At 44.6% G+C, this 18,603-nt stretch overlaps 1 protein-coding gene across 3 annotated transcripts in view; it reads right to left on the reverse strand.

Annotated features, from left to right (window-relative positions):
- Positions 1-18,603, reverse strand: part of slc37a4a (solute carrier family 37 member 4a) — a 65,989-nt gene that overhangs the window by 39,758 nt on the left and 7,628 nt on the right. For all 3 annotated transcript variants that reach the window (XM_072283831.1, XM_072283830.1, XM_072283829.1), the window contains exons 2-3: positions 15,092-15,324; positions 2,147-2,393 (exon numbers count right to left, since the gene is read on the reverse strand). In XM_072283831.1, coding sequence (XP_072139932.1) covers positions 2,147-2,393; positions 15,092-15,324 — 480 coding nt within the window. The remainder of the gene's footprint in view (positions 1-2,146; positions 2,394-15,091; positions 15,325-18,603) is intronic.

Raw genomic sequence — 18,603 nt, forward strand, 5'->3', positions numbered from 1 at the left:
CACCTTTACTTTTAGTCTCCTCTACTCTGGGGGGGGGGGGGGTCATGACTGTTCAGCTTATTAATGCCTCCCATGATTTTACAAACCTCTAGAAGATCATCCTTCAGTCTCCTTTACTCCAGGGAAAACAACCCCAGCTTATCCAGTTTCTTCTTTTAACTTAAGCTGTCCTGTCCAGCCACATCCTTGTGAATCTTTTCTGCACCTTTTCTCACTGCCTCAGGAAAGCAGCCAGCAGAATCAACGAGCCCACCCACCCGGACATCCTCTCCTCTCTACTCTCCCATCAGGTCGAAGATACAAAACCCTGAAAGCACGCACCTCCAGGCTCAAGGACAGCTTCTATGCCACTGTTACCAGACCTTGAACAGACTGCATGTACACTAAGATGGACTCTTGGCCTCACAATCTATCTTGTTATGATGTTGCACTTTATCGTTTACCTGCATTGCACTCTTTCAGTGACTATTACACTTCATTCTGCATTGTTATTGTTTGACCTTATTCTAGGACAATGCACTGTGTAATGATCGGATCTGTATGATCAGTATGCAAGACAGGCTTTTCACTGAATCTCAGTACGTGCGACAATAATAAACCAAGTCCAATTACCAAGTTGTTCGCATGAAGACCCAAATAAGACTAACCCTATCACAGTAAAATTCCTGTAGTACAATTGTCCACAGAATTTTCAAGATAACAGATAAGCATTTAGGAGAATAACAACTTTAAAACAACTTCTCCATTAAAGTTGAAAGCTAATCAATTTTGAGAAATTCCTTGATATAAGCGAAGACTAGACACAGTACAATCAAAAGGGAGAGTTAGCATCAATCAAGTTGTTAGAGAGAATGAGTTAGGTAGTATTAAAGTATTTGGGTCAGACCTAAACATTTGAACAAAACCTGCATACAGGAATGATCACCTGTACAGATGGAAGTACAGTATGGGGTGTGGGGGGGGGATCTCATTGAAACCGATCAACTATTGAAAGGCTCTTCTAGATACAGTGGATGTGGAGAGGATGTTTCCTATAGTGGGGGAGTCTAAGACCAGAGGGCACAGACTCAGAATAGAGGGACGTCCCTTTAGAACAGAAATGAGTAACGCTCTCTTTAGCCAGAGGGTAGTGAATCTGTGGAATTCATTGCCACAGGTGGCTGTGGAGGCCAAGTGATTAAGTATACTTAAAGCCGAGGTTGATATGTTCTTGATTATTCATGGTGTCAAAGTTTATGAGGAGAAGGCAGGAGAATGGGGTTGAGAGGGATAATAAATCAACCATGATGGAATGGCAAACCAGAGAAAATCTGCAGATGCTGGAAATCTAAGCAATAGACACAAAATTCTGGAGGAACTTAGCAAGTCCTGTTGAAGGGTCTCGGCCCGAAATGCTGGCTGTACTCTTTTCCATCGATGCTGCCTGGCCTGCTGAGTTCCTCCAGCATTTTGTGTGTGATGACGGAATGGTACAGCAGACTTAATGGGTCAAATGGCTACATCCAGTCCTATGTCTTATGGTCTCATAGAAGCAAATTAGTCTAAGCAATTGATGGAGGGAGTTGTGTTTGGAATCAGCTAAAGGTAACACAATTATAAGCCAATATATTTAAGGTTATAAGGTAATAATGTATTAACTGGAACTACAATTGTAGCTCTTACTTTGTGTTTTGAAGTCTTCCATAAAATAACTGTTATATTGTTCTGACTTTTTACCTTGTATTAGTAAGTATAATAAACTATAAAAAGAATGCCAAGTTGTGCTCCTCTGATCTGGCTGGGTTCACATCACACTCACAAGATTAAGTATCAAAATGTGAGGACATCTCCTCACACAATCATGCTCAAGGGCGCTTCTGTTATCAGACTCTTGAACGGCTCTCTGGTACAATAAGTGCGACTCTGGACTTCACTATCTATAGGTACCTCGTTATGATCTTGCACTTTATTGTTTACCTGCACTGCATTTTGTTGGTAGCTTTTACACTTCATTCTGCATTGTTATTGTTTTATCTTGTTCTACCTTAGTGCACTGTGTAATGATCTGATCAGTATGTAAGACAAGTTCTTCACTGAATCTCAGTACGTGTGACAATAATAAACCAATTCCAATCTGATAATTAGCAGGGCTGTCTTAGTACAGTACCTTTCTTGCCTCCCTTCTTCAGGCCTGGTTCAATGTTGGGTAGTCCTACATCCATAGGCTCATTAATTATAAAGAACAGACACAGGAATGCAATCCCAATGGAGATGGAACCAGAAAGAGAGAGGGTTACCCTCCAGCTGTAGCTAAGGGCCATCGTCGTGGCGATGAGTGGGCCAAGGCTGCCCGCCAAGTTCATACTGGTCGATAGAACAGCCCACCATGTTCCAAATTGTGCTGGTTCATACCACTGAAGGGAAAAGAATAAAACGTTATATAGCAGCTTTTACAGTAAACACAAGTATTTTGTTTTCCTTAGTTTGGTCTGACTGAGGTTTCAGCTGGTTTCCATTTTTCCCTTTCCAAAGCTTCTGATGGGCTATTCTGATTGATACCCCGATCAACTTGGACAAAACACAGAAAACCTCCTGTTTAAAGTCTAAGCTTCATGGAGTAATTGACTCAAGAAACATTTCTGAATATTAGTGAATCAAATTAATAAGTTAAAAATGCAATTTAATAGCATTATAGTTCTAAAATGGAGTATACAGGTAACTTAAAGATTAACGCAAACACGAGGAAATCTGCAGATGCTGGAAATTCAAGCAACACACACAAAATGCTAGTGAATGCAGCAGGCCAGGCAGCATCTATAGGAAGAGGTACATTCGACATTTCGGGCCGAGACCCTTCACTGACGAAGGGTCTCGGCCCGAAACGTCAACCGTACTGTAACTTAAAGATTAGCTTTATTTGTCACATATACATCAAAACAGTGAAATAGATGTGAAACGTAGTCTGTGGATGTGCCGGGGGACAGCCCACAAGTGTCACCATGCTTCCAACACCAAAGCAACATGTCTCCACTCACTGACCCTAACCAGTATGTCTATGGACTGTGGGAGGAAACCTATGTGGTCACGGGGAGAGTGTACAACCCCTTACAAACAGCAGCGGGTATCGAACTTCGATCGCCAGCTCTGTAAAGAGCTACGCCAACCGCTACACTATCATGCTGCCCTTAAATATTTAAAACTTTGATCTTAAATAAAATTTGCATTGTACACAATATTAACTATTTCTCATCTGAGTGCCAATTTTTTCCATTCTCCATTCTGGTTCCCCTCTCAACCCTCGTCCTCACCTGCCCATCACTTTCTCTGGTTCTCCTCCTTCCCTTTTTCCCCATGGTCCATTCTCTTCTCCTATCAGATTCCTTCTTTTTCACCCCTTTATCTCCTCCGCCTATCATTTACTAGCTTCTCCCCTCACCCCCTCCTCCCCACCCCACCCACTTTTCCCCTCACATGGTTTCACCTATCACCTGCCAGCTTGACCTGCTTCCCCTCCCCCCACTTTACTATTCTTAGTCATACTTTATTGATCCCGAGGGAAATTGGTTTTCGTTACAGTTGCACCACAAATAATTAAATAGTAATAACACCATAAATAATTAAATAGTAATATGTAAATTATGCCAGGAAATAAGTCCAGGACCAGCCTATTCTGGCATCATTCCCCCTCCTTTCCAGTCCTGATGAAGGGCCTCAGCTGATAATTGACTGTTTATTCCCCTTCATAGATGCTCACAATATCCACAGATTTGGGCTTACAATCAAAGAACAAAGTTTATTTTAACTGGCCTATTTATGGATAGCATTTGTTCAGCTATTGAAGGGTTAAGTGCCATGGTAAGATTTAAGATATTTTAGATTAAGGTCATCTTTACTTACTACTTTACCCTAATTTATCTGGCTCTGCATTCTTAGGCGAGCTTTTGAAGTATGCAAAAGTTCCAAACAGCTACAGAGACCAAATCCACAGCTTTCTGGTTTCATGTGGTTCCGGTCAATACAGTCACCCACTAAATAAATCACAGAACATTTCATTTAGCACTGAGGCTTCCCAGCCCTGTCACTGGGAAATTGCTCAGATGGCCCAATGGATGCATCAAGCAGGGAATCCATTGCAGAGACACTCTCATCAACAGTCAGGCTCTGTTCAAAAATGCTTTCAAATAAAATGTTTTATATTGATAAAATATTTTTTCCTAAAGTATATATAAAACTGAAAATGACATTAAACCAAGACTTTTTGTGCAACATTAGCAATGCATACAGGAAAGCCAGGTCCATAAATCAAAGCCACAATTCTACTGCACACAGTCACAGCATAGCGAATGGTATGCTGGCATTTATAGCGAGAGGATTGCAAATGGGATGCTGGCATTTATAGCGAGAGGATTCGAGTACAGGAGCAGGGAGGTACTACTGCAGTTGTATAAGGCCTTGGTGAGACCACACCTGGAGTATTGTGTGCAGTTTTGGTCCCCTAATCTGAGGAAAGACATCCTTGCCATAGAGGGAGTACAGAGAAGGTTCACCAGATTGATTCCTGGGATGGCAGGACTTTCATATGATGAAAGACTGGATGAACTGGGCTTGTACTCGTTGGAATTTAGAAGATTGAGGGGGGATCTGATTGAAATGTATAAAATCCTAAAGGGATTGGACAGGCTAGATGCAGGAAGATTGTTCCCGATGTTGGGGAAGTCCAGAACGAGGGGTCACAGTTTGAGGATAGAGGGGAAGCCTTTTAGGACCGAGATGAGGAAAAACTTCTTCACTCAGAGAGTGGTGAATCTGTGGAATTCTCTGCCACAGGAAACAGTTGAGGCCAGTACATTGGCTATATTTAAGAGGGAGTTAGATATGGCCCTTGTGGCTACGGGGGTCAGGGGGTATGGAGGGAAGGCTGGGGCGGTGTTCTGAGTTGGATGATCAGCCATGATCATAATAAATGGCGATGCAGGCTCGAAGGGCCGAATGGCCTACTCCTGCACCTATTTTCTATGTTTCTATGTTTCTCTAGCGGTTCACACAACACTTTACAGTATCAGTGATCATTGATCGGGGTTCAATTCCTGTCACAGATTGCAAAGAGTTTGGATGTTCTCACTTTGACTGTGTGGATTGCATCTGAGTGCTCCAGTTTACCCCCACATTCCAAAAGCATACAGGTTAGAAAGTTGTGGACATGCAACATTGGTGTCAAAAGCATGGCAACACTTGTGGGCTGCCCCCAGCACAGCCTCGGACCGTGTTAGTCATTGACGCAAACGGTGTATTTCACTGTATGTTTCAACGTACATGTGACAACTAAAGCTAATCTCTAATCTTTAATCTTCAAACTAGACTTTCGGATGCAGACCCATATCACTGGGATGATTAGAACTGGTACCAGATACCTTAGTACAGACATGATAGGCCAAAGGGCCTGTTTCTATGCACTATGACTCTGTGACATCAATCTGTAAGCAAGTCAGGGATCTGTAGCATTCAGCTCAGTATATTGCGTACATAATATTTCTTCAAGGGCCACAGAATGTGCAACTCGCAGTCCCTCTAAAAATACGACTGCATCAAATGTCACATTCTGAACTCTTACCTTGAACTGCGAAGGCTACGCATAGAATGTAGCAATGGTGCTAAAATTAAATGAAGATACTTGGCTTGGGTTATATTTAATTTTCATGGACAATCCATTACTGCTTCATTGGCTTTGCATGTTAAGAATAATTCAATCAACCAATTTTGTTTTATGAAATAATCAACCCTGGCTTGTGATAGAATAGAATAAAAGTATGAACATAATTTATTGGAACAGTCAGCAGTTTAGGCAGCTTCTGTAGAAGAGAGCAACACACACAGACACAGACACACACACAGTGCTGGAGGAACTCAGCAGGTCAGGCAGCATCTATGGAGAGGAATAAACAGTTGGCATTGATGAAATGTCTTGGCCCGAAACATCGACTGTTTATTCCTCTCCATAGATGCTGCCTGACCTGCTGAGTTCCTCCAGCATTTTGTGTGTGTTGCTCTGGATTTCCAGCATCTGCAGAATCTCTCGTGTTTATTATCAGGTGGAAAAGAAACAGTTAACATTTCAGCATGAAGAACTTTCAGAATTGGGATGTTGTGAAATGTGGAGCAACAGCTAAACTGCTGGAAGAACTCAGTGGGCCAGGCAGTGTCCGTGGAGGGATAAAGACTGACCTATCAGTTTGGGACCTTTCATCAGGACTGAGCGAAGAAACATAGAAAACTTAGGGAAAGGAAGAGGATGGTAGCAGTGATAGGGGACTCTATAGTTAGGGGGTCAGACAGGCGATTCTGTGGACACAGGACAGAAACACGGATAGTTGTTTGCCTCCCAGGTGCCAGGGTCTGGGATGTTTCTGAACGCGTCCACGATATTCTGAAGTGGGAAGGAGAACAGCCAAAGGTCGTGGCCGTGCCTCTGGCACAGAGTCTGGCCCTGTAGCTCAGAAGGGTAGGGCAAGGAAGAGGAGGGCAGTTGTGATAGGGGACTCGGTAGTAAGGGGGTCAGATAGGCGATTCTGTGGACGCAGTCCAGAGACCCGGATGGTAGTCTGCCTCCCTGGTGCCAGGGTCCGGGATATTTCTGATCGTGTCCAAGATATCCTGAAGTGGGAGGGTGAGGAGCCAGAGGTCGTGGTACATATAGGTACCAATGACATAGGTAGGAAAAGGGATGAGGTCCTGAAAGGAGAATATGGGGAGCTAGGAAGGGAGTTGAGAAAAAGGACCGCAAAGGTAGTAATCTCGGGATTACTGCCTGTGCCACGCGACAGTGAGAGTAGGAATGCGATGAGGTGGAGGATAAATGCGTGGCTCAGGGATTGGAGCAGGGGGCAGGGATTCAAGTTTTTGGATCATTGGGACCTCTTTTGGCGCAGGCGTGACCTGTACAAAAAGGACGGGTTACACTTGAATCCTAGGGGGACCAATATCCTGGCAGGGAGATTAGCGAGGGCGACTGAGGTGACTTTAAACTAGAATGGTTGGGGGGTGGGAATCAAATTAAAAGAGGCTAGGCGTGAGGAGGTTAGTTCACAACAGGGGGATGGGAACCAGTGCAGAGAGACAGAGGGGTGTAAAGTGAGGGTAGAAGCAAAAAGTACTAAGGAGAAGAGTAAAAGTGGCAGGCCGACAAATCCAGGGCAAGCATTAAAAAGGGCCACTTTTCAACATAATTGTATAAGGGCTAAGAGAGTTGTAAAAGAGTGCCTGAAGGCTTTGTGTGTCAATGCAAGGAGCATTCGTAATAAGGTGGATGAATTGAAAGTGCAGATTGTTATTAATGATTATGATATAGTTGGGATCACAGAGACATGGCTCCAGGGTGACCAAGGATGGGAGCTCAACGTTCAGGGATATTCAATATTCAGGAGGGATAGACGTAAAGGGAGGGGAGGTGGGGTGGCGTTGCTGGTTAAAGAAGAGACTAACGCAATAGAAAGGAAGGACATAAGCTGGGAAGATGTGGAATTGATATGGGTAGAGCTGCGTAACACTAAGGGGCAGAAGACGCTGGTGGGAGTTGTGTACAGGCCACCTAACAGTAGTAGTGAGGTCGGAGATGGTATTAAACAGGAAATTAGAAATGTGTGCAATAAAGGAGCAGCAGTTATAATGGGTGACTTCAATCTACACGTAGATTGGGTGAACCAAATTGGTAAAGGTGCTGAGGAAGAGGATTTCTTGGAATGTATGCGGGATGGCTTTTTGAACCAACATGTCGAGGAACCAACTAGGGAGCAGGCTATTCTGGACTGGGTTTTGAGCAATGAGGAAGGGTTAATTAGCAATCTTGTCGTGAGAGGCCCTTTGGGTAAGAGTGACCATAATATGGTAGAATTCTTCATTAAGATGGAGAGTGACATAGTTAATTCAGAAACAAAGGTTCTGAACTTAAAGAGGGGTAACTTTGAAGCTATGAGACGTGAATTAGCTAAGATAGACTGGCAAATGACACTTAAAGGATTGACGGTGGATATGCAATGGCAAGCATTTAAAGGTTGCATGGATGAACTTCAACAATTGTTCATCCCAGTTTGGCAAAAGAATAAATAAGGAAGGTAGTGCACCCGTGGCTGACAAGAGAAATTAGGGATAGTATCAATTCCAAAGAAGCAGCATATAAATTAGCCAGAGAAAGTGGCTCACCTGAGGACTAGGAGAAATTCAGAGTTCAGCAGAAGAGGACAAAGGGCTTAATCAGGAAGGGGAAAAAAGATTATGAGAGAAAACTGGCAGGGAACATAAAAACTGACTGTAAAAGCTTTTATAGGTATGTAAAAAGGAAAAGACTGGTAAAGACAAATGTAGGTCCCCTGCAGACAGAAACAGGTGAATTGATTATGGGGAGCAAGGACATGGCAGACCAATTGAATAATTACTTTGGTTCTGTCTTCACTAAGGAGGACATAAATAATCTTACAGAAATAGTAGGGGACAGAGGGTCCAGTGAGATGAAGGAACTGAGCGAAATACTTGTTAGTAGGGAAATGGTGTTAGGTAAATTGAAGGGATTGAAGGCAGATAAATCCCCAGGGCCAGATGGTCTGCATCCTAGAGTGCTTAAGGAAGTAGCCCAAGAAATAGTGGATGCATTAGTGATAATTTTTCAAAACTCGTTAGATTCTGGACTAGTTCCTGAGGATTGGAGGGTGGCTAATGTAACCCCACTTTTTAAAAAAGGAGGGAGAGAGAAACTGGGGAATTATAGACCGGTTAGCCTAACGTTGGTGGTGGGGTATTGTGATAACAGCACATTTGGAAAGCGGTGAAATCATCGGACAAAGTCAGCATGGATTTGTGAAGGGAAAATCATGTCTGGCGAATCTCATTGAATTTTTTGAGGATGTAACTAGTAGAGTGGATAGGGGAGAACCAGTGGATGTGCTATATTTGGATTTTCAAAAGGCTTTTGACAAGGTCCCACACAGGAGATTAGTGTGCAAACTTACAGCAGATGGTATTGGGGGTAAGGTATTGATGTGGATGGAGAATTGGTTAGCAGACAGGAAGCAAAGAGTGGGAATAAACGGGACCTTTTCAGAATGGCAGGCGGTGACTAGTGGGGTACCGCAAGGCTCAGTGCTGGGACCCCAGTTGTTTACAATATATATTAATGACTTGGATGAGGGAATTAAATGCAGCATCTCCAAGTTTGCGGATGACACGAAGCTGGGTGGCAGTGTTAGCTGTGAGGAGGATGCTAAGAGGATGCAGGGTGACTTGGATAGGTTGGGTGAGTGGGCAAATTCATGACAGATGCAATTTAATGTGGATAAATGTGAAGTTATCCACTTTGGTAGCAAAAATAGGAAAACAGATTATTATCTGAATGGTGGCCGATTAGGAAAAGGGGAGGTGCAACGAGACCTGGGTGTCATTATACACCAGTCATTGAAAGGGAGCTTGCAGGTACAGCAGGCGGTGAAAAAGGCGAATGGTATGCTGGCATTTATAGCGAGAGGATTCGAGTACAGGAGCAGGGAGGTACTACTGCAGTTGTACAAGGCCTTGGTGAGACCACACCTGGAGTATTGTGTGCAGTTTTGGTCCCCTAATCTGAGGAAAGACATCCTTGCCATAGAGGGAGTACAAAGAAGGTTCACCAGATTGATTCCTGGGATGGCAGGACTTTCATATGAAGAAAGACTGGATGAACTGGGCTTGTACTCGTTGGAATTTAGAAGATTGAGGGGGGATCTGATTGAAACGTATAAAATCCTAAAGGGATTGGACAGGCTAGATGCAGGAAGATTGTTCCCGATGTTGGGGAAGTCCAGAACAAGGGGTCACAGTTTGAGGATAAAGAATAACAATCTGCACTTTCAATTCATTCCTTTTAGGACCAAGATTAGGAAAAACTTCTTCACTCAGAGAGTGGTGAATCTGTGGAATTCTCTGCCACAGGAAGCAGTTGAGGCCAGTACATTGGCTATATTTAAGAGGGAGTTAGATATGGCCCTTGTGGCTATGGGGATCAGGGGGTATGGAGGGAAGGCTGGGGCGGGGTTCTGAGTTGGATGATCAGCCATGATCATAATAAATGGCGGTGCAGGCTCAAAGGGCCGAATGGCCTACTCCTGCACCTATTTTCTATGTTTCTATATATTGGTACCAACGACAAAGGTAGGAAAAGGGAGGGGGTCCTGAAAACAGACTACAGGGAGCTAGGAAGGAAGTTGAGAAGCAGGACCTCAAAAGGTAGTAATCTGTGAATTACTGCCTGTGCCACGTGACAGTGAGTATAAGAAGAGAGTGAGGTGGAGGATAAATGCGTGGCTGAGGGATTGGAGCAGGGGGCAGGGATTCAGATTTCTGGATCATGGGGACCTCTTTTGGGACAGGCGTGACCTGTACAAAAAGGACGGGTTGTACTTGTATCCGAGGGGGACCAATATCCTGGCAGGGAGGTTTGCAAAGCCTATTGAGGAGAGTTTAAACTAGAATTGTTGGGGGGTGGGAACCAAACTGAAGAGACATAGAAACATAGAAAACATACAGCACAATACAGGCCCTTCTGCCCACAAAGCTGTGCAGAACATGTCCTTACCTTAGAACTACCTAGGCTTTACCCATAGCCCTCTGTTTTTCTAAGCTCCATGTACCTATCCAGGAGTCTCTTAAAAGACCCGATCGTATCCACCTCCACCACTGCCGTCAGCAGCCCATTCCACGCACTCACCACTCTGTGTAAAAAAACTTACCCCTGACATCTCCTCTGTACCCTCTCCCCAGCAACTTAAAACTGTGCCCTCTCATGCTAGCCATTTCAGCCCTGGGAAAAAGCCTCTGACTATCCACACGATCAATGCCTCTCATCATCTTATACACCTCTATCAGGTCACCTCTCATCCTCAGTCGCTCAAAGGAGAAAAGGCCAAGTTCACTCACCCTATTCTCATAAGGCATGCTCCCCAATCCAGGAAACATCCCTGTAAATCTCCTCTGCACTCTTTCTATGGTATCCACATCCTTCCTGTAGTGAGCTGACCAGAAGGACAGAGGGAGGATAGACAGTAGAATTATCCCACAACCATCAGAATCTTCAATGGACCACTCATACACTAAAAGATGAACACTTGATCTCCCAAAATCTATCCTGATGTGACCCTTGCACCTGATTTGTCTACTTTCTCTGTAACTGCAGCAGTGCATTTTGTCTGAATGCCATGCAGAACTAAAGCTTTTCACTGGACCTCAATCCTTAAAACAATAATAACCCAATACAAAGTATGAGAAGAGAGATTAGAGATTGGTTTTATTTGTCACATGTCACATGTACATCAAAACAAACAGTGAAACGCACCATTTGCATTAAATTAGATCAACGAGGATTGTGGTGGAGGCAGCCCGCAAATGTTGCCACAGGTCCAGCGCCAACATAGCATGCCCACAACTCACTACCCCTAATCAGTTGGCCTTGGGGATGGGGGAGGAATCTGGAGCCCAGAGGGAACCCACGTGGTCACGGGGAGAATACACAAACTCCTTACAGATGGTAGTGTGAATCAAACTACAATCGGTGATCGCTGGGCTTGTAAAGCGATTGTGCTACTGCGCCGCCTTCTGTGGGAGAGGAGCAAGAAGGGTTTCCCCATGCATTACCTTTTGAACATATTTCAAGTATTAAGCCAATGCATGCTTATGTCATAGAGAACTGAAAACTTTGGGCTGGATTCTTTGTTATCCTGACTGGAACCACCAAATCATGGAGCTTCAAAATCAGAATCAGGTTTACTATCACCGGCATGTGACGTGAAATTTGTTAACTTAGCAGCAGCAGTTCAATTCAATACATAATATAGCAGAGAAAAAAAAAGTAAAAAAATGTAAATCAATTACAATATATGTATATCAAATAGATTAAAAAAACATGCAAAAGACAGAAATACTGTATAATAAAAAAGGTGAGGTAGTGTTCAAAGGTTCAATATCCGTTTAGGAAAAAGATGGCAGAGGGGAAGAAGCTGTTCCTGAGTCGCTGAGTGTGTGCCTTCAGGCTTCTGTACCTCCTTCCTGATGGTAACAGTGAGAAAAGGGCATGCCCTGGGTGCTGGAGGTCCTTAATAATGGACGCTGCCTTTCTGAGACACCGCTCCCTGAAGACGTCCTGGGTACTTTGTAGGCTAGTACCCAAGATGGAGCTGACCAAATTTACAACCCTCTGCAGCTTCTTTCGGTCCTGTGCAGTAGCCCCCCTCCCCATATCAGACAGTGATGCAGCCTGGGATAAAAACCTAGAAAAGTCTGAAAAGTTCTTAGGATTTCTTCAAGGTACTGAGTTGGATGGGTGTCACTATGAGGCAATTTAGTCATCTTCGGCTACAAATGTATAATTGCACAAGTCACAACTTTTTTGTCAGTCACTGGGGCACCTTTGCTGGGGCTGAGTATTGCCTGAGGTCCTGCTTGTCAGACGTTGTGCCAAAATAATGCCATGCTTGCCAAAGAAAGGGCTGGCAAACAACTTGTTCTTTGCCATCACACCTGTTCTGTGCCTCCACTAACTTGACTGGGAAGTAATTAGATCCAATCTGGCTTTGTTCATCAGGACCTTTCCTGATGAAGGATCTTGGACCAAAAGATCAAATGCATTTCCCTCCATAGATGCTGTCTGACTTGCTGAGTTCTTCCAGCATTTTGTGTGTATTACCAAAGGTTTCCAGAATCTCCTGTATATAAAATTTCCATCCTTTATTTTTATTTTATTTTAATAATTTATTTAGAGATACACTGCAGAACAGCTGCTTTTAGCCACTCCACCTAGCAACCCACCAATTTAACCCTAGCCTAAACATGGGCCAATTTACAATAACCAATTAACCTCCTAACATCTTTGGACTGTGGGAGGAAACCAGATCACCCGGAAGAAACCCATACACACAAGGGAAGAACATGTTACAGAGGACACTGGAATTGAACTATGATCTATGAAGCCCCGAGCTGTAATAGCATTGTGTTAACCACTATGCTGCCGTGGCACCCCATTGCCTTAATCCTTCCTCTGACCTGCAAGCTTTGGCAATATTGGCACTGCTGCTTTAACACTTGTGGTTAAGCCATCATCTCCCAAGATCTGGCATTTCATCCCGCACCCCCCCCCCCCACAGTCTATCCATTTTTTCCCCTCCTTTGATACATTCCAAAAATCCAGCTTATTGTCCAAGATTTTGGACATCTGCCCTAACACGACATTAGTGACTTGGGATAAAATTTGGCTGCTAATGCTTCAGTGAAGCATTTTGATTTTTTTGGGGCATGTTAAAGGTGCTGTACAAATGGAGGTCACTGTTCAGATGGAAGATTTTACATGGAAGAGCCCATACATCCTAGTAATAGTTTGTGACCTAAGATAAGCAAATAGAACTAGTGGTGTTCCTCAGGGGGTTGGTATCAGATCCACTACTTTTCATGTTAACGAGCTGGTGATGGAATTGATGACTTTGTGGCCAAGTTTGTGGAAGACAGCTGGAGGGGCAGGTAGTTTTGAGGAAGCAGAGAGGGTACAGAAGGACTTTGACAGATCATGAGAATGGCCAAAGTGGCAGATGGAACATAGTGTCGGGAAGTGTACGGTCACGCACTTTGGTAGCAGAAGTAAAAACATAGACTAATTTCTGAATGGGGAGAAAATTCAAAAATCTGAGGTGCAAAGGGACTTGGGAGTCCTTGTGCAGGATTCCCTAAAGGTTAATTTACAGGTTGATTAGTTGGTAAGCAAGACAAATCCAATGTTAGCGTTCATTTCAAGTGGACCAAAACATAACAGCAAAAATGCAATGTTGAGTCTTTATAAGGCACTGGTCAGACCACATTCGGAACATTGGGAGCAATTTTGAGCCCCATATCTGAGAATAGATGTGCTGGCATTGGAGAAGATCCAAAGGAGTTTTATAAGAATCATCTCAAAAATAAAAAGGTTAACATATGAGGCACATTTGATGTCTCTGGGCCTGTTATCACTGGAGTTTAGAAGAATGAGGGAAATCTCATTGAAACCTATTGAATATTGAAAGGCCTAGACAGAGTGGATATGGACAGGACATTTCCTATGATGGGAGAGTTTAGGACACAACTTCGGAATAGAGGGACGTCCCTTTAGAACAGAGATAGAACATAGAACAGTACAGGCCCTTCGGCCCACAATGTTGTGCCGACCCTCAGACCCTGCCTCCCATATAAGCCCCCACCTTAAATTCCTCCATATACCTGTCTAGTAATCTCTTAAACTACACTAGTGTATCTGCCTCCACTATTGACTCAGGCAGTGCATTCCACGCACCAACCATTCTCTGAGTAAAAAACCTTCCTCTAATATCCCCCTTGAACTTCTCACCCCTTACCTTAAAGCCATGTCCCCTTGTATTGAGCAGTGGTGCCCTGGGGAAGAGGCACTGGCTATCCACTCTATCTATTCCTCTTATTATCTTGTACACCTCTATCATGTCTCCTCTCATCCTCCTCTCCAAAGAGTAAAGCCCTAGCTCCCTTAATCTCTGATCATAATGCATACTCTCTAAACCAGGCAGCATCCTGGTAAATCTCCTCTGTACCTTTCCAATGCTTCCACATCCTTCCTATAGTGAGGCGACCAGAACTGGACACAGTACTCCAAGTGTGGCCTAACCAGAGTTTTATAGAGCTGCATCATTACCTCGTGACTCTGAAACTCTATCCCTCGACTTATGAAAGCTAACACCCCATAAGCTTTCTTAACTACCCTATCCACCTGTGAGGCAACTTAAGGAGGAATTTCTTTAGCCAGAGGCTGAGGAATCTGTGAAATTCATTGCCACAGACGGCTGTAGAGGCCAAGTCATTGAGTATATTTAAAGCAGAAGTTGATAGGTTTTTGATTAGTCAGGGTGTCAAAGGTTACAGGAAGAATGTTGGAGAATGGGGTTGAGAGGGAAAATAAATTAGGCATGATCGAATGGCGCTGCATACTTGATGGGCCAAATGATCTAATTCTGCTTCAACTGTATGTTTTATGGTCTTATAACTATATGGTAAAGAAAGATCCCAGTAGGGAGCAAGCTGTGGTATATTAATGGCATTGAGGTACCTTGCGTAGTATTTTTCCACAGGGTGGCCACCCAAAGCCTTGTGCCAATCCGTTAAAGAACCAGAGCACAGTAAAGGCAGTGATGGTGGAACTCCAGGAGAAGACGACATTTATCACTCCCACTAGGAATAACCCAGAACAGAAGAGCAGACGGGCACTGATCTGATCGGAGAGGACTCCGCTGATAAACTTGCTGATAGCGTAAGCCAGCGACTGGCTGCTGGTTATCAAACCTGAAGGAATAAGATGAAAAGCAAGATTCATTTGCGGAGTTCACAAATACAAGAGATTCTGCAGATACTGTACTAGAAATCCAGAGTAACACACACAAGATGCTGGAGAAACTCAGCAGGTCAGGCAGCTGTTAATATCTAATTCCCTAATTGCAAGGCCCAGTTCCTACCAGCTAAAACTGTCCCCAAGTTCTAGGTCAAGTACATTGTCCAGGGCTATAATAAGCAGCTATTTCCAAACCTTCGTAAATATTGTCGGTTGCCTATCGTATCCAACAATGACAGGAGACCTGGGTGGGAGAGTTTTTAAAGTGGAAGCACTGTGGCACTGGGGCAGTTCCACGCTCTTGTCCTTGGAACGTCAGGTCCAGTGGTGCGAGTAGTTGTCACGGACTGGGCTCTTCCTTGGTTGCAGTGGATGACTGTGACTACTTCAGCGCCTCTCCACAAAGCGTTGCAGAATTGCCTTCCTGGATCTCACTGTTGATCTCGTCTGCCCAGTCTGCCAGAGCTAACTTCACATGCTAGGACAGGCATGTCCCTATCTCACCAGGGCTTTGAGGCTTGCTGGACACTCTCACCTGGTTTAGCCCACCTGTTGAAGCAGTGTACTGGGGTATGGCTGCTGTCACATGCAAACAGCTACTTGGAGCCACAGGTGAGAGCTGAGTGTCCGGTGGGAACCAAAGGTGAGTGAGCTGCCGCAGAATCTACACGACAAATCCCTTCACTAGAGGTGCTACCCCTCCCTGTACACCCCCTACACCTGTACCATGTTAAACACTGAGCAAAACACAAGAGTGCGACAGGAACTCAGGTCAGGCAGCACATCAGAAATGAAGGTCCAGTTAAGTCAGATTTCTTCTTCTCCAGCTCTTTATCTCTTCAACCCATCACCTCTCAGCTTCCCACATCGTTCCCCCAACTCCCCAACTAACCCACCTTCCATCTCACCTGATTTCACCTATCACCTGCCAGACTGTACTCCCTCTACCTTCGGATTCTGGCTTCTGCCCCATATTTTCCGGTCCAAATGAAGGTCTTGTCCTGAAACGCTGACTGTTTATTCCTCTCCATCAGTGCTGCCTGACCTGCTGAGCTCCTCCAGCACTTTGTGTGTGTTGCTCAAGATTTCCAGCATCTGCAGAATCTCATGTTTATTTTAAACAATGTCCAGATTTACAAGTTAAATCCACTAATTCCTTTTTTTCTGCTCCATTTATTTTTTGAGTTTATGATAGTCCCGATCAATAACCAAGAGGTCGACTTTGGGTGTTAGATTTCTCCCTCCTCCCCACATGGGATTCTTGGTACTGGTACATCTGTTGGCGACACACTCGTTTTGAAACTGCTGAGCTAGCACCAGTGCTGTGCCCATAACCAATGATTCAGTGCGAATGCAGGAAAAGATGATTGCTGCAACAGTGTTCTTTGGAACACTACAGCACAGTACAGGCCCTTTGGCCCATGATGTGTGCCTGACTTATAACCTACTCTATAAGATCAGTCTAGCCTGTCCCTCCCACATAGCCCTCCATTTTCCTTTCATCCATGTACCTACCTAGGAGCTTCTTAAATGTTTCTTAAATCTACCACCACCTTGTGCAACATGTTCCACACACCCACCATAGGCATCCGTTAGTCTCGTGAGACCATGGATTTGCGCCTTGGAAGGTTTCCAGGGCGCAGGCCTGGGCAAGGTTGTGTGGAAGACCGGCAGTTGCCCATGCTGCATGTCTCCCCTCTCCACGAGACCAATGTTGTTCAAGGGAAGGACACTCGGGCTGATACAGCTTGGCAGCGGTGTCGTCGCAGAGCAATGTGTGGTTAAGTGCCTTGCTCAAGGACACAACACGCTGCCTTGGCTGGGGTTCGAACTCACGACCTTCAGGTCGCTAGTCCAATGCCTTAACCACTTGGCCACGCACCAACACCACACACCCACCACTCTTTGTGTAAAAAACAGACCTTTGACCTCCACCCTATACTTTCCTCCAATATTATGCCTCCTCACCTTACATAGAATATAGAATAGTACAGCACAGTACAGGCCCTTCGGCCCACAATGTTGTGCCGACCCTCAAACCCTGCCTCCCATATAAGCCCCCACCTTAGATTCCTCCATATACCTGTCTAGTAGTCTCTTAAACTTCACTAATGTATCTGCCTCCACCACTGACTCAGGCAGTGCATTCCACGCACCAACCACTCTCTGAGTAAAAAACCTTCCTCTAATATCCCCCTTGAACTTCCCACCCCTTACCTTAAAGCCATGTCCTCTTGTACTGAGCAGTGGTGCCCTGGGGAAGAGGCGCTGGCTATCCACTCTATCTATCCCTCTTATTATCTTGTACACCTCTATCATGTCTCCTCTCATCCTCCTCCTCTCCAAAGAGTAAAGCCCTAGCTCCCTTAATCTCTGATCATAATGCATACTCTCTAAACCAGGCAGCATCCTGGTAAAACTCCTCTGTACCCTTTCCAATGCTTCCACATCCTTCCTATACTGAGCTGACCAGAACTGGACACAATACTCCAAGTGTGGCCTAACCAGAGTTTTATAGAGCTGCATCATTACATCGCGACTCTTAAACTCTATCCCTCGACTTATGAAAGCTAACACCCCATAAGCTTTCTTAACTACCCTATCCACCTGTGAGGCAACTTTCAGGGATCTGTGGACATGTACCCCCAGATCCCTCTGCTCCTCCACACTACCAAGTATCCTGCCATTTACTTTGAACTCTGCCTTGGAGTTTGTCCTTCCAAAGTGTACCACCTCACACTTCTCTGGGTTGAACTCCATCTGCCACTTCTCAGCCCACTTCTGCATCCTATCAATGTCTCTCTGCAATCTTTGACAATCCTCTGCACTATCTACAACACCACCAACCTTTGTGTTGCCTGCAAACTTGCCAACCCACCCTTCTACCCCCACATCCAGGTTGTTAATAAAAATCATGAAAAGTAGAGGTCCCAGAACAGATCCTTGTGGGACACCACTAGTCACAATCCTCCATTCTGAATGTACTCCCTCCAGCACCACCCTCTGCCTTCTGCAGGCAAGCCAATTCTAAATCCACCTGGCCAAACTTCCCTGGATCCCATGCCTTCTGACTTTCTGAATAAGCCTACCGTGTGGAACCTTGTCAAATGCCTTACTAAAATCCATATAGATCACATCCACTGCACTACCCTCATCTATATGCCTGGTCACCTCCTCAAAGAACTCTATCAGGCTTGTTAGACACGATCTGCCCTTCACAAAGCCATGCTGAC

Source organism: Mobula birostris, chromosome 20 (assembly GCF_030028105.1).
Source record: "Mobula birostris isolate sMobBir1 chromosome 20, sMobBir1.hap1, whole genome shotgun sequence".
Classification (NCBI taxonomy): Eukaryota; Metazoa; Chordata; class Chondrichthyes; order Myliobatiformes; family Myliobatidae; genus Mobula; species Mobula birostris.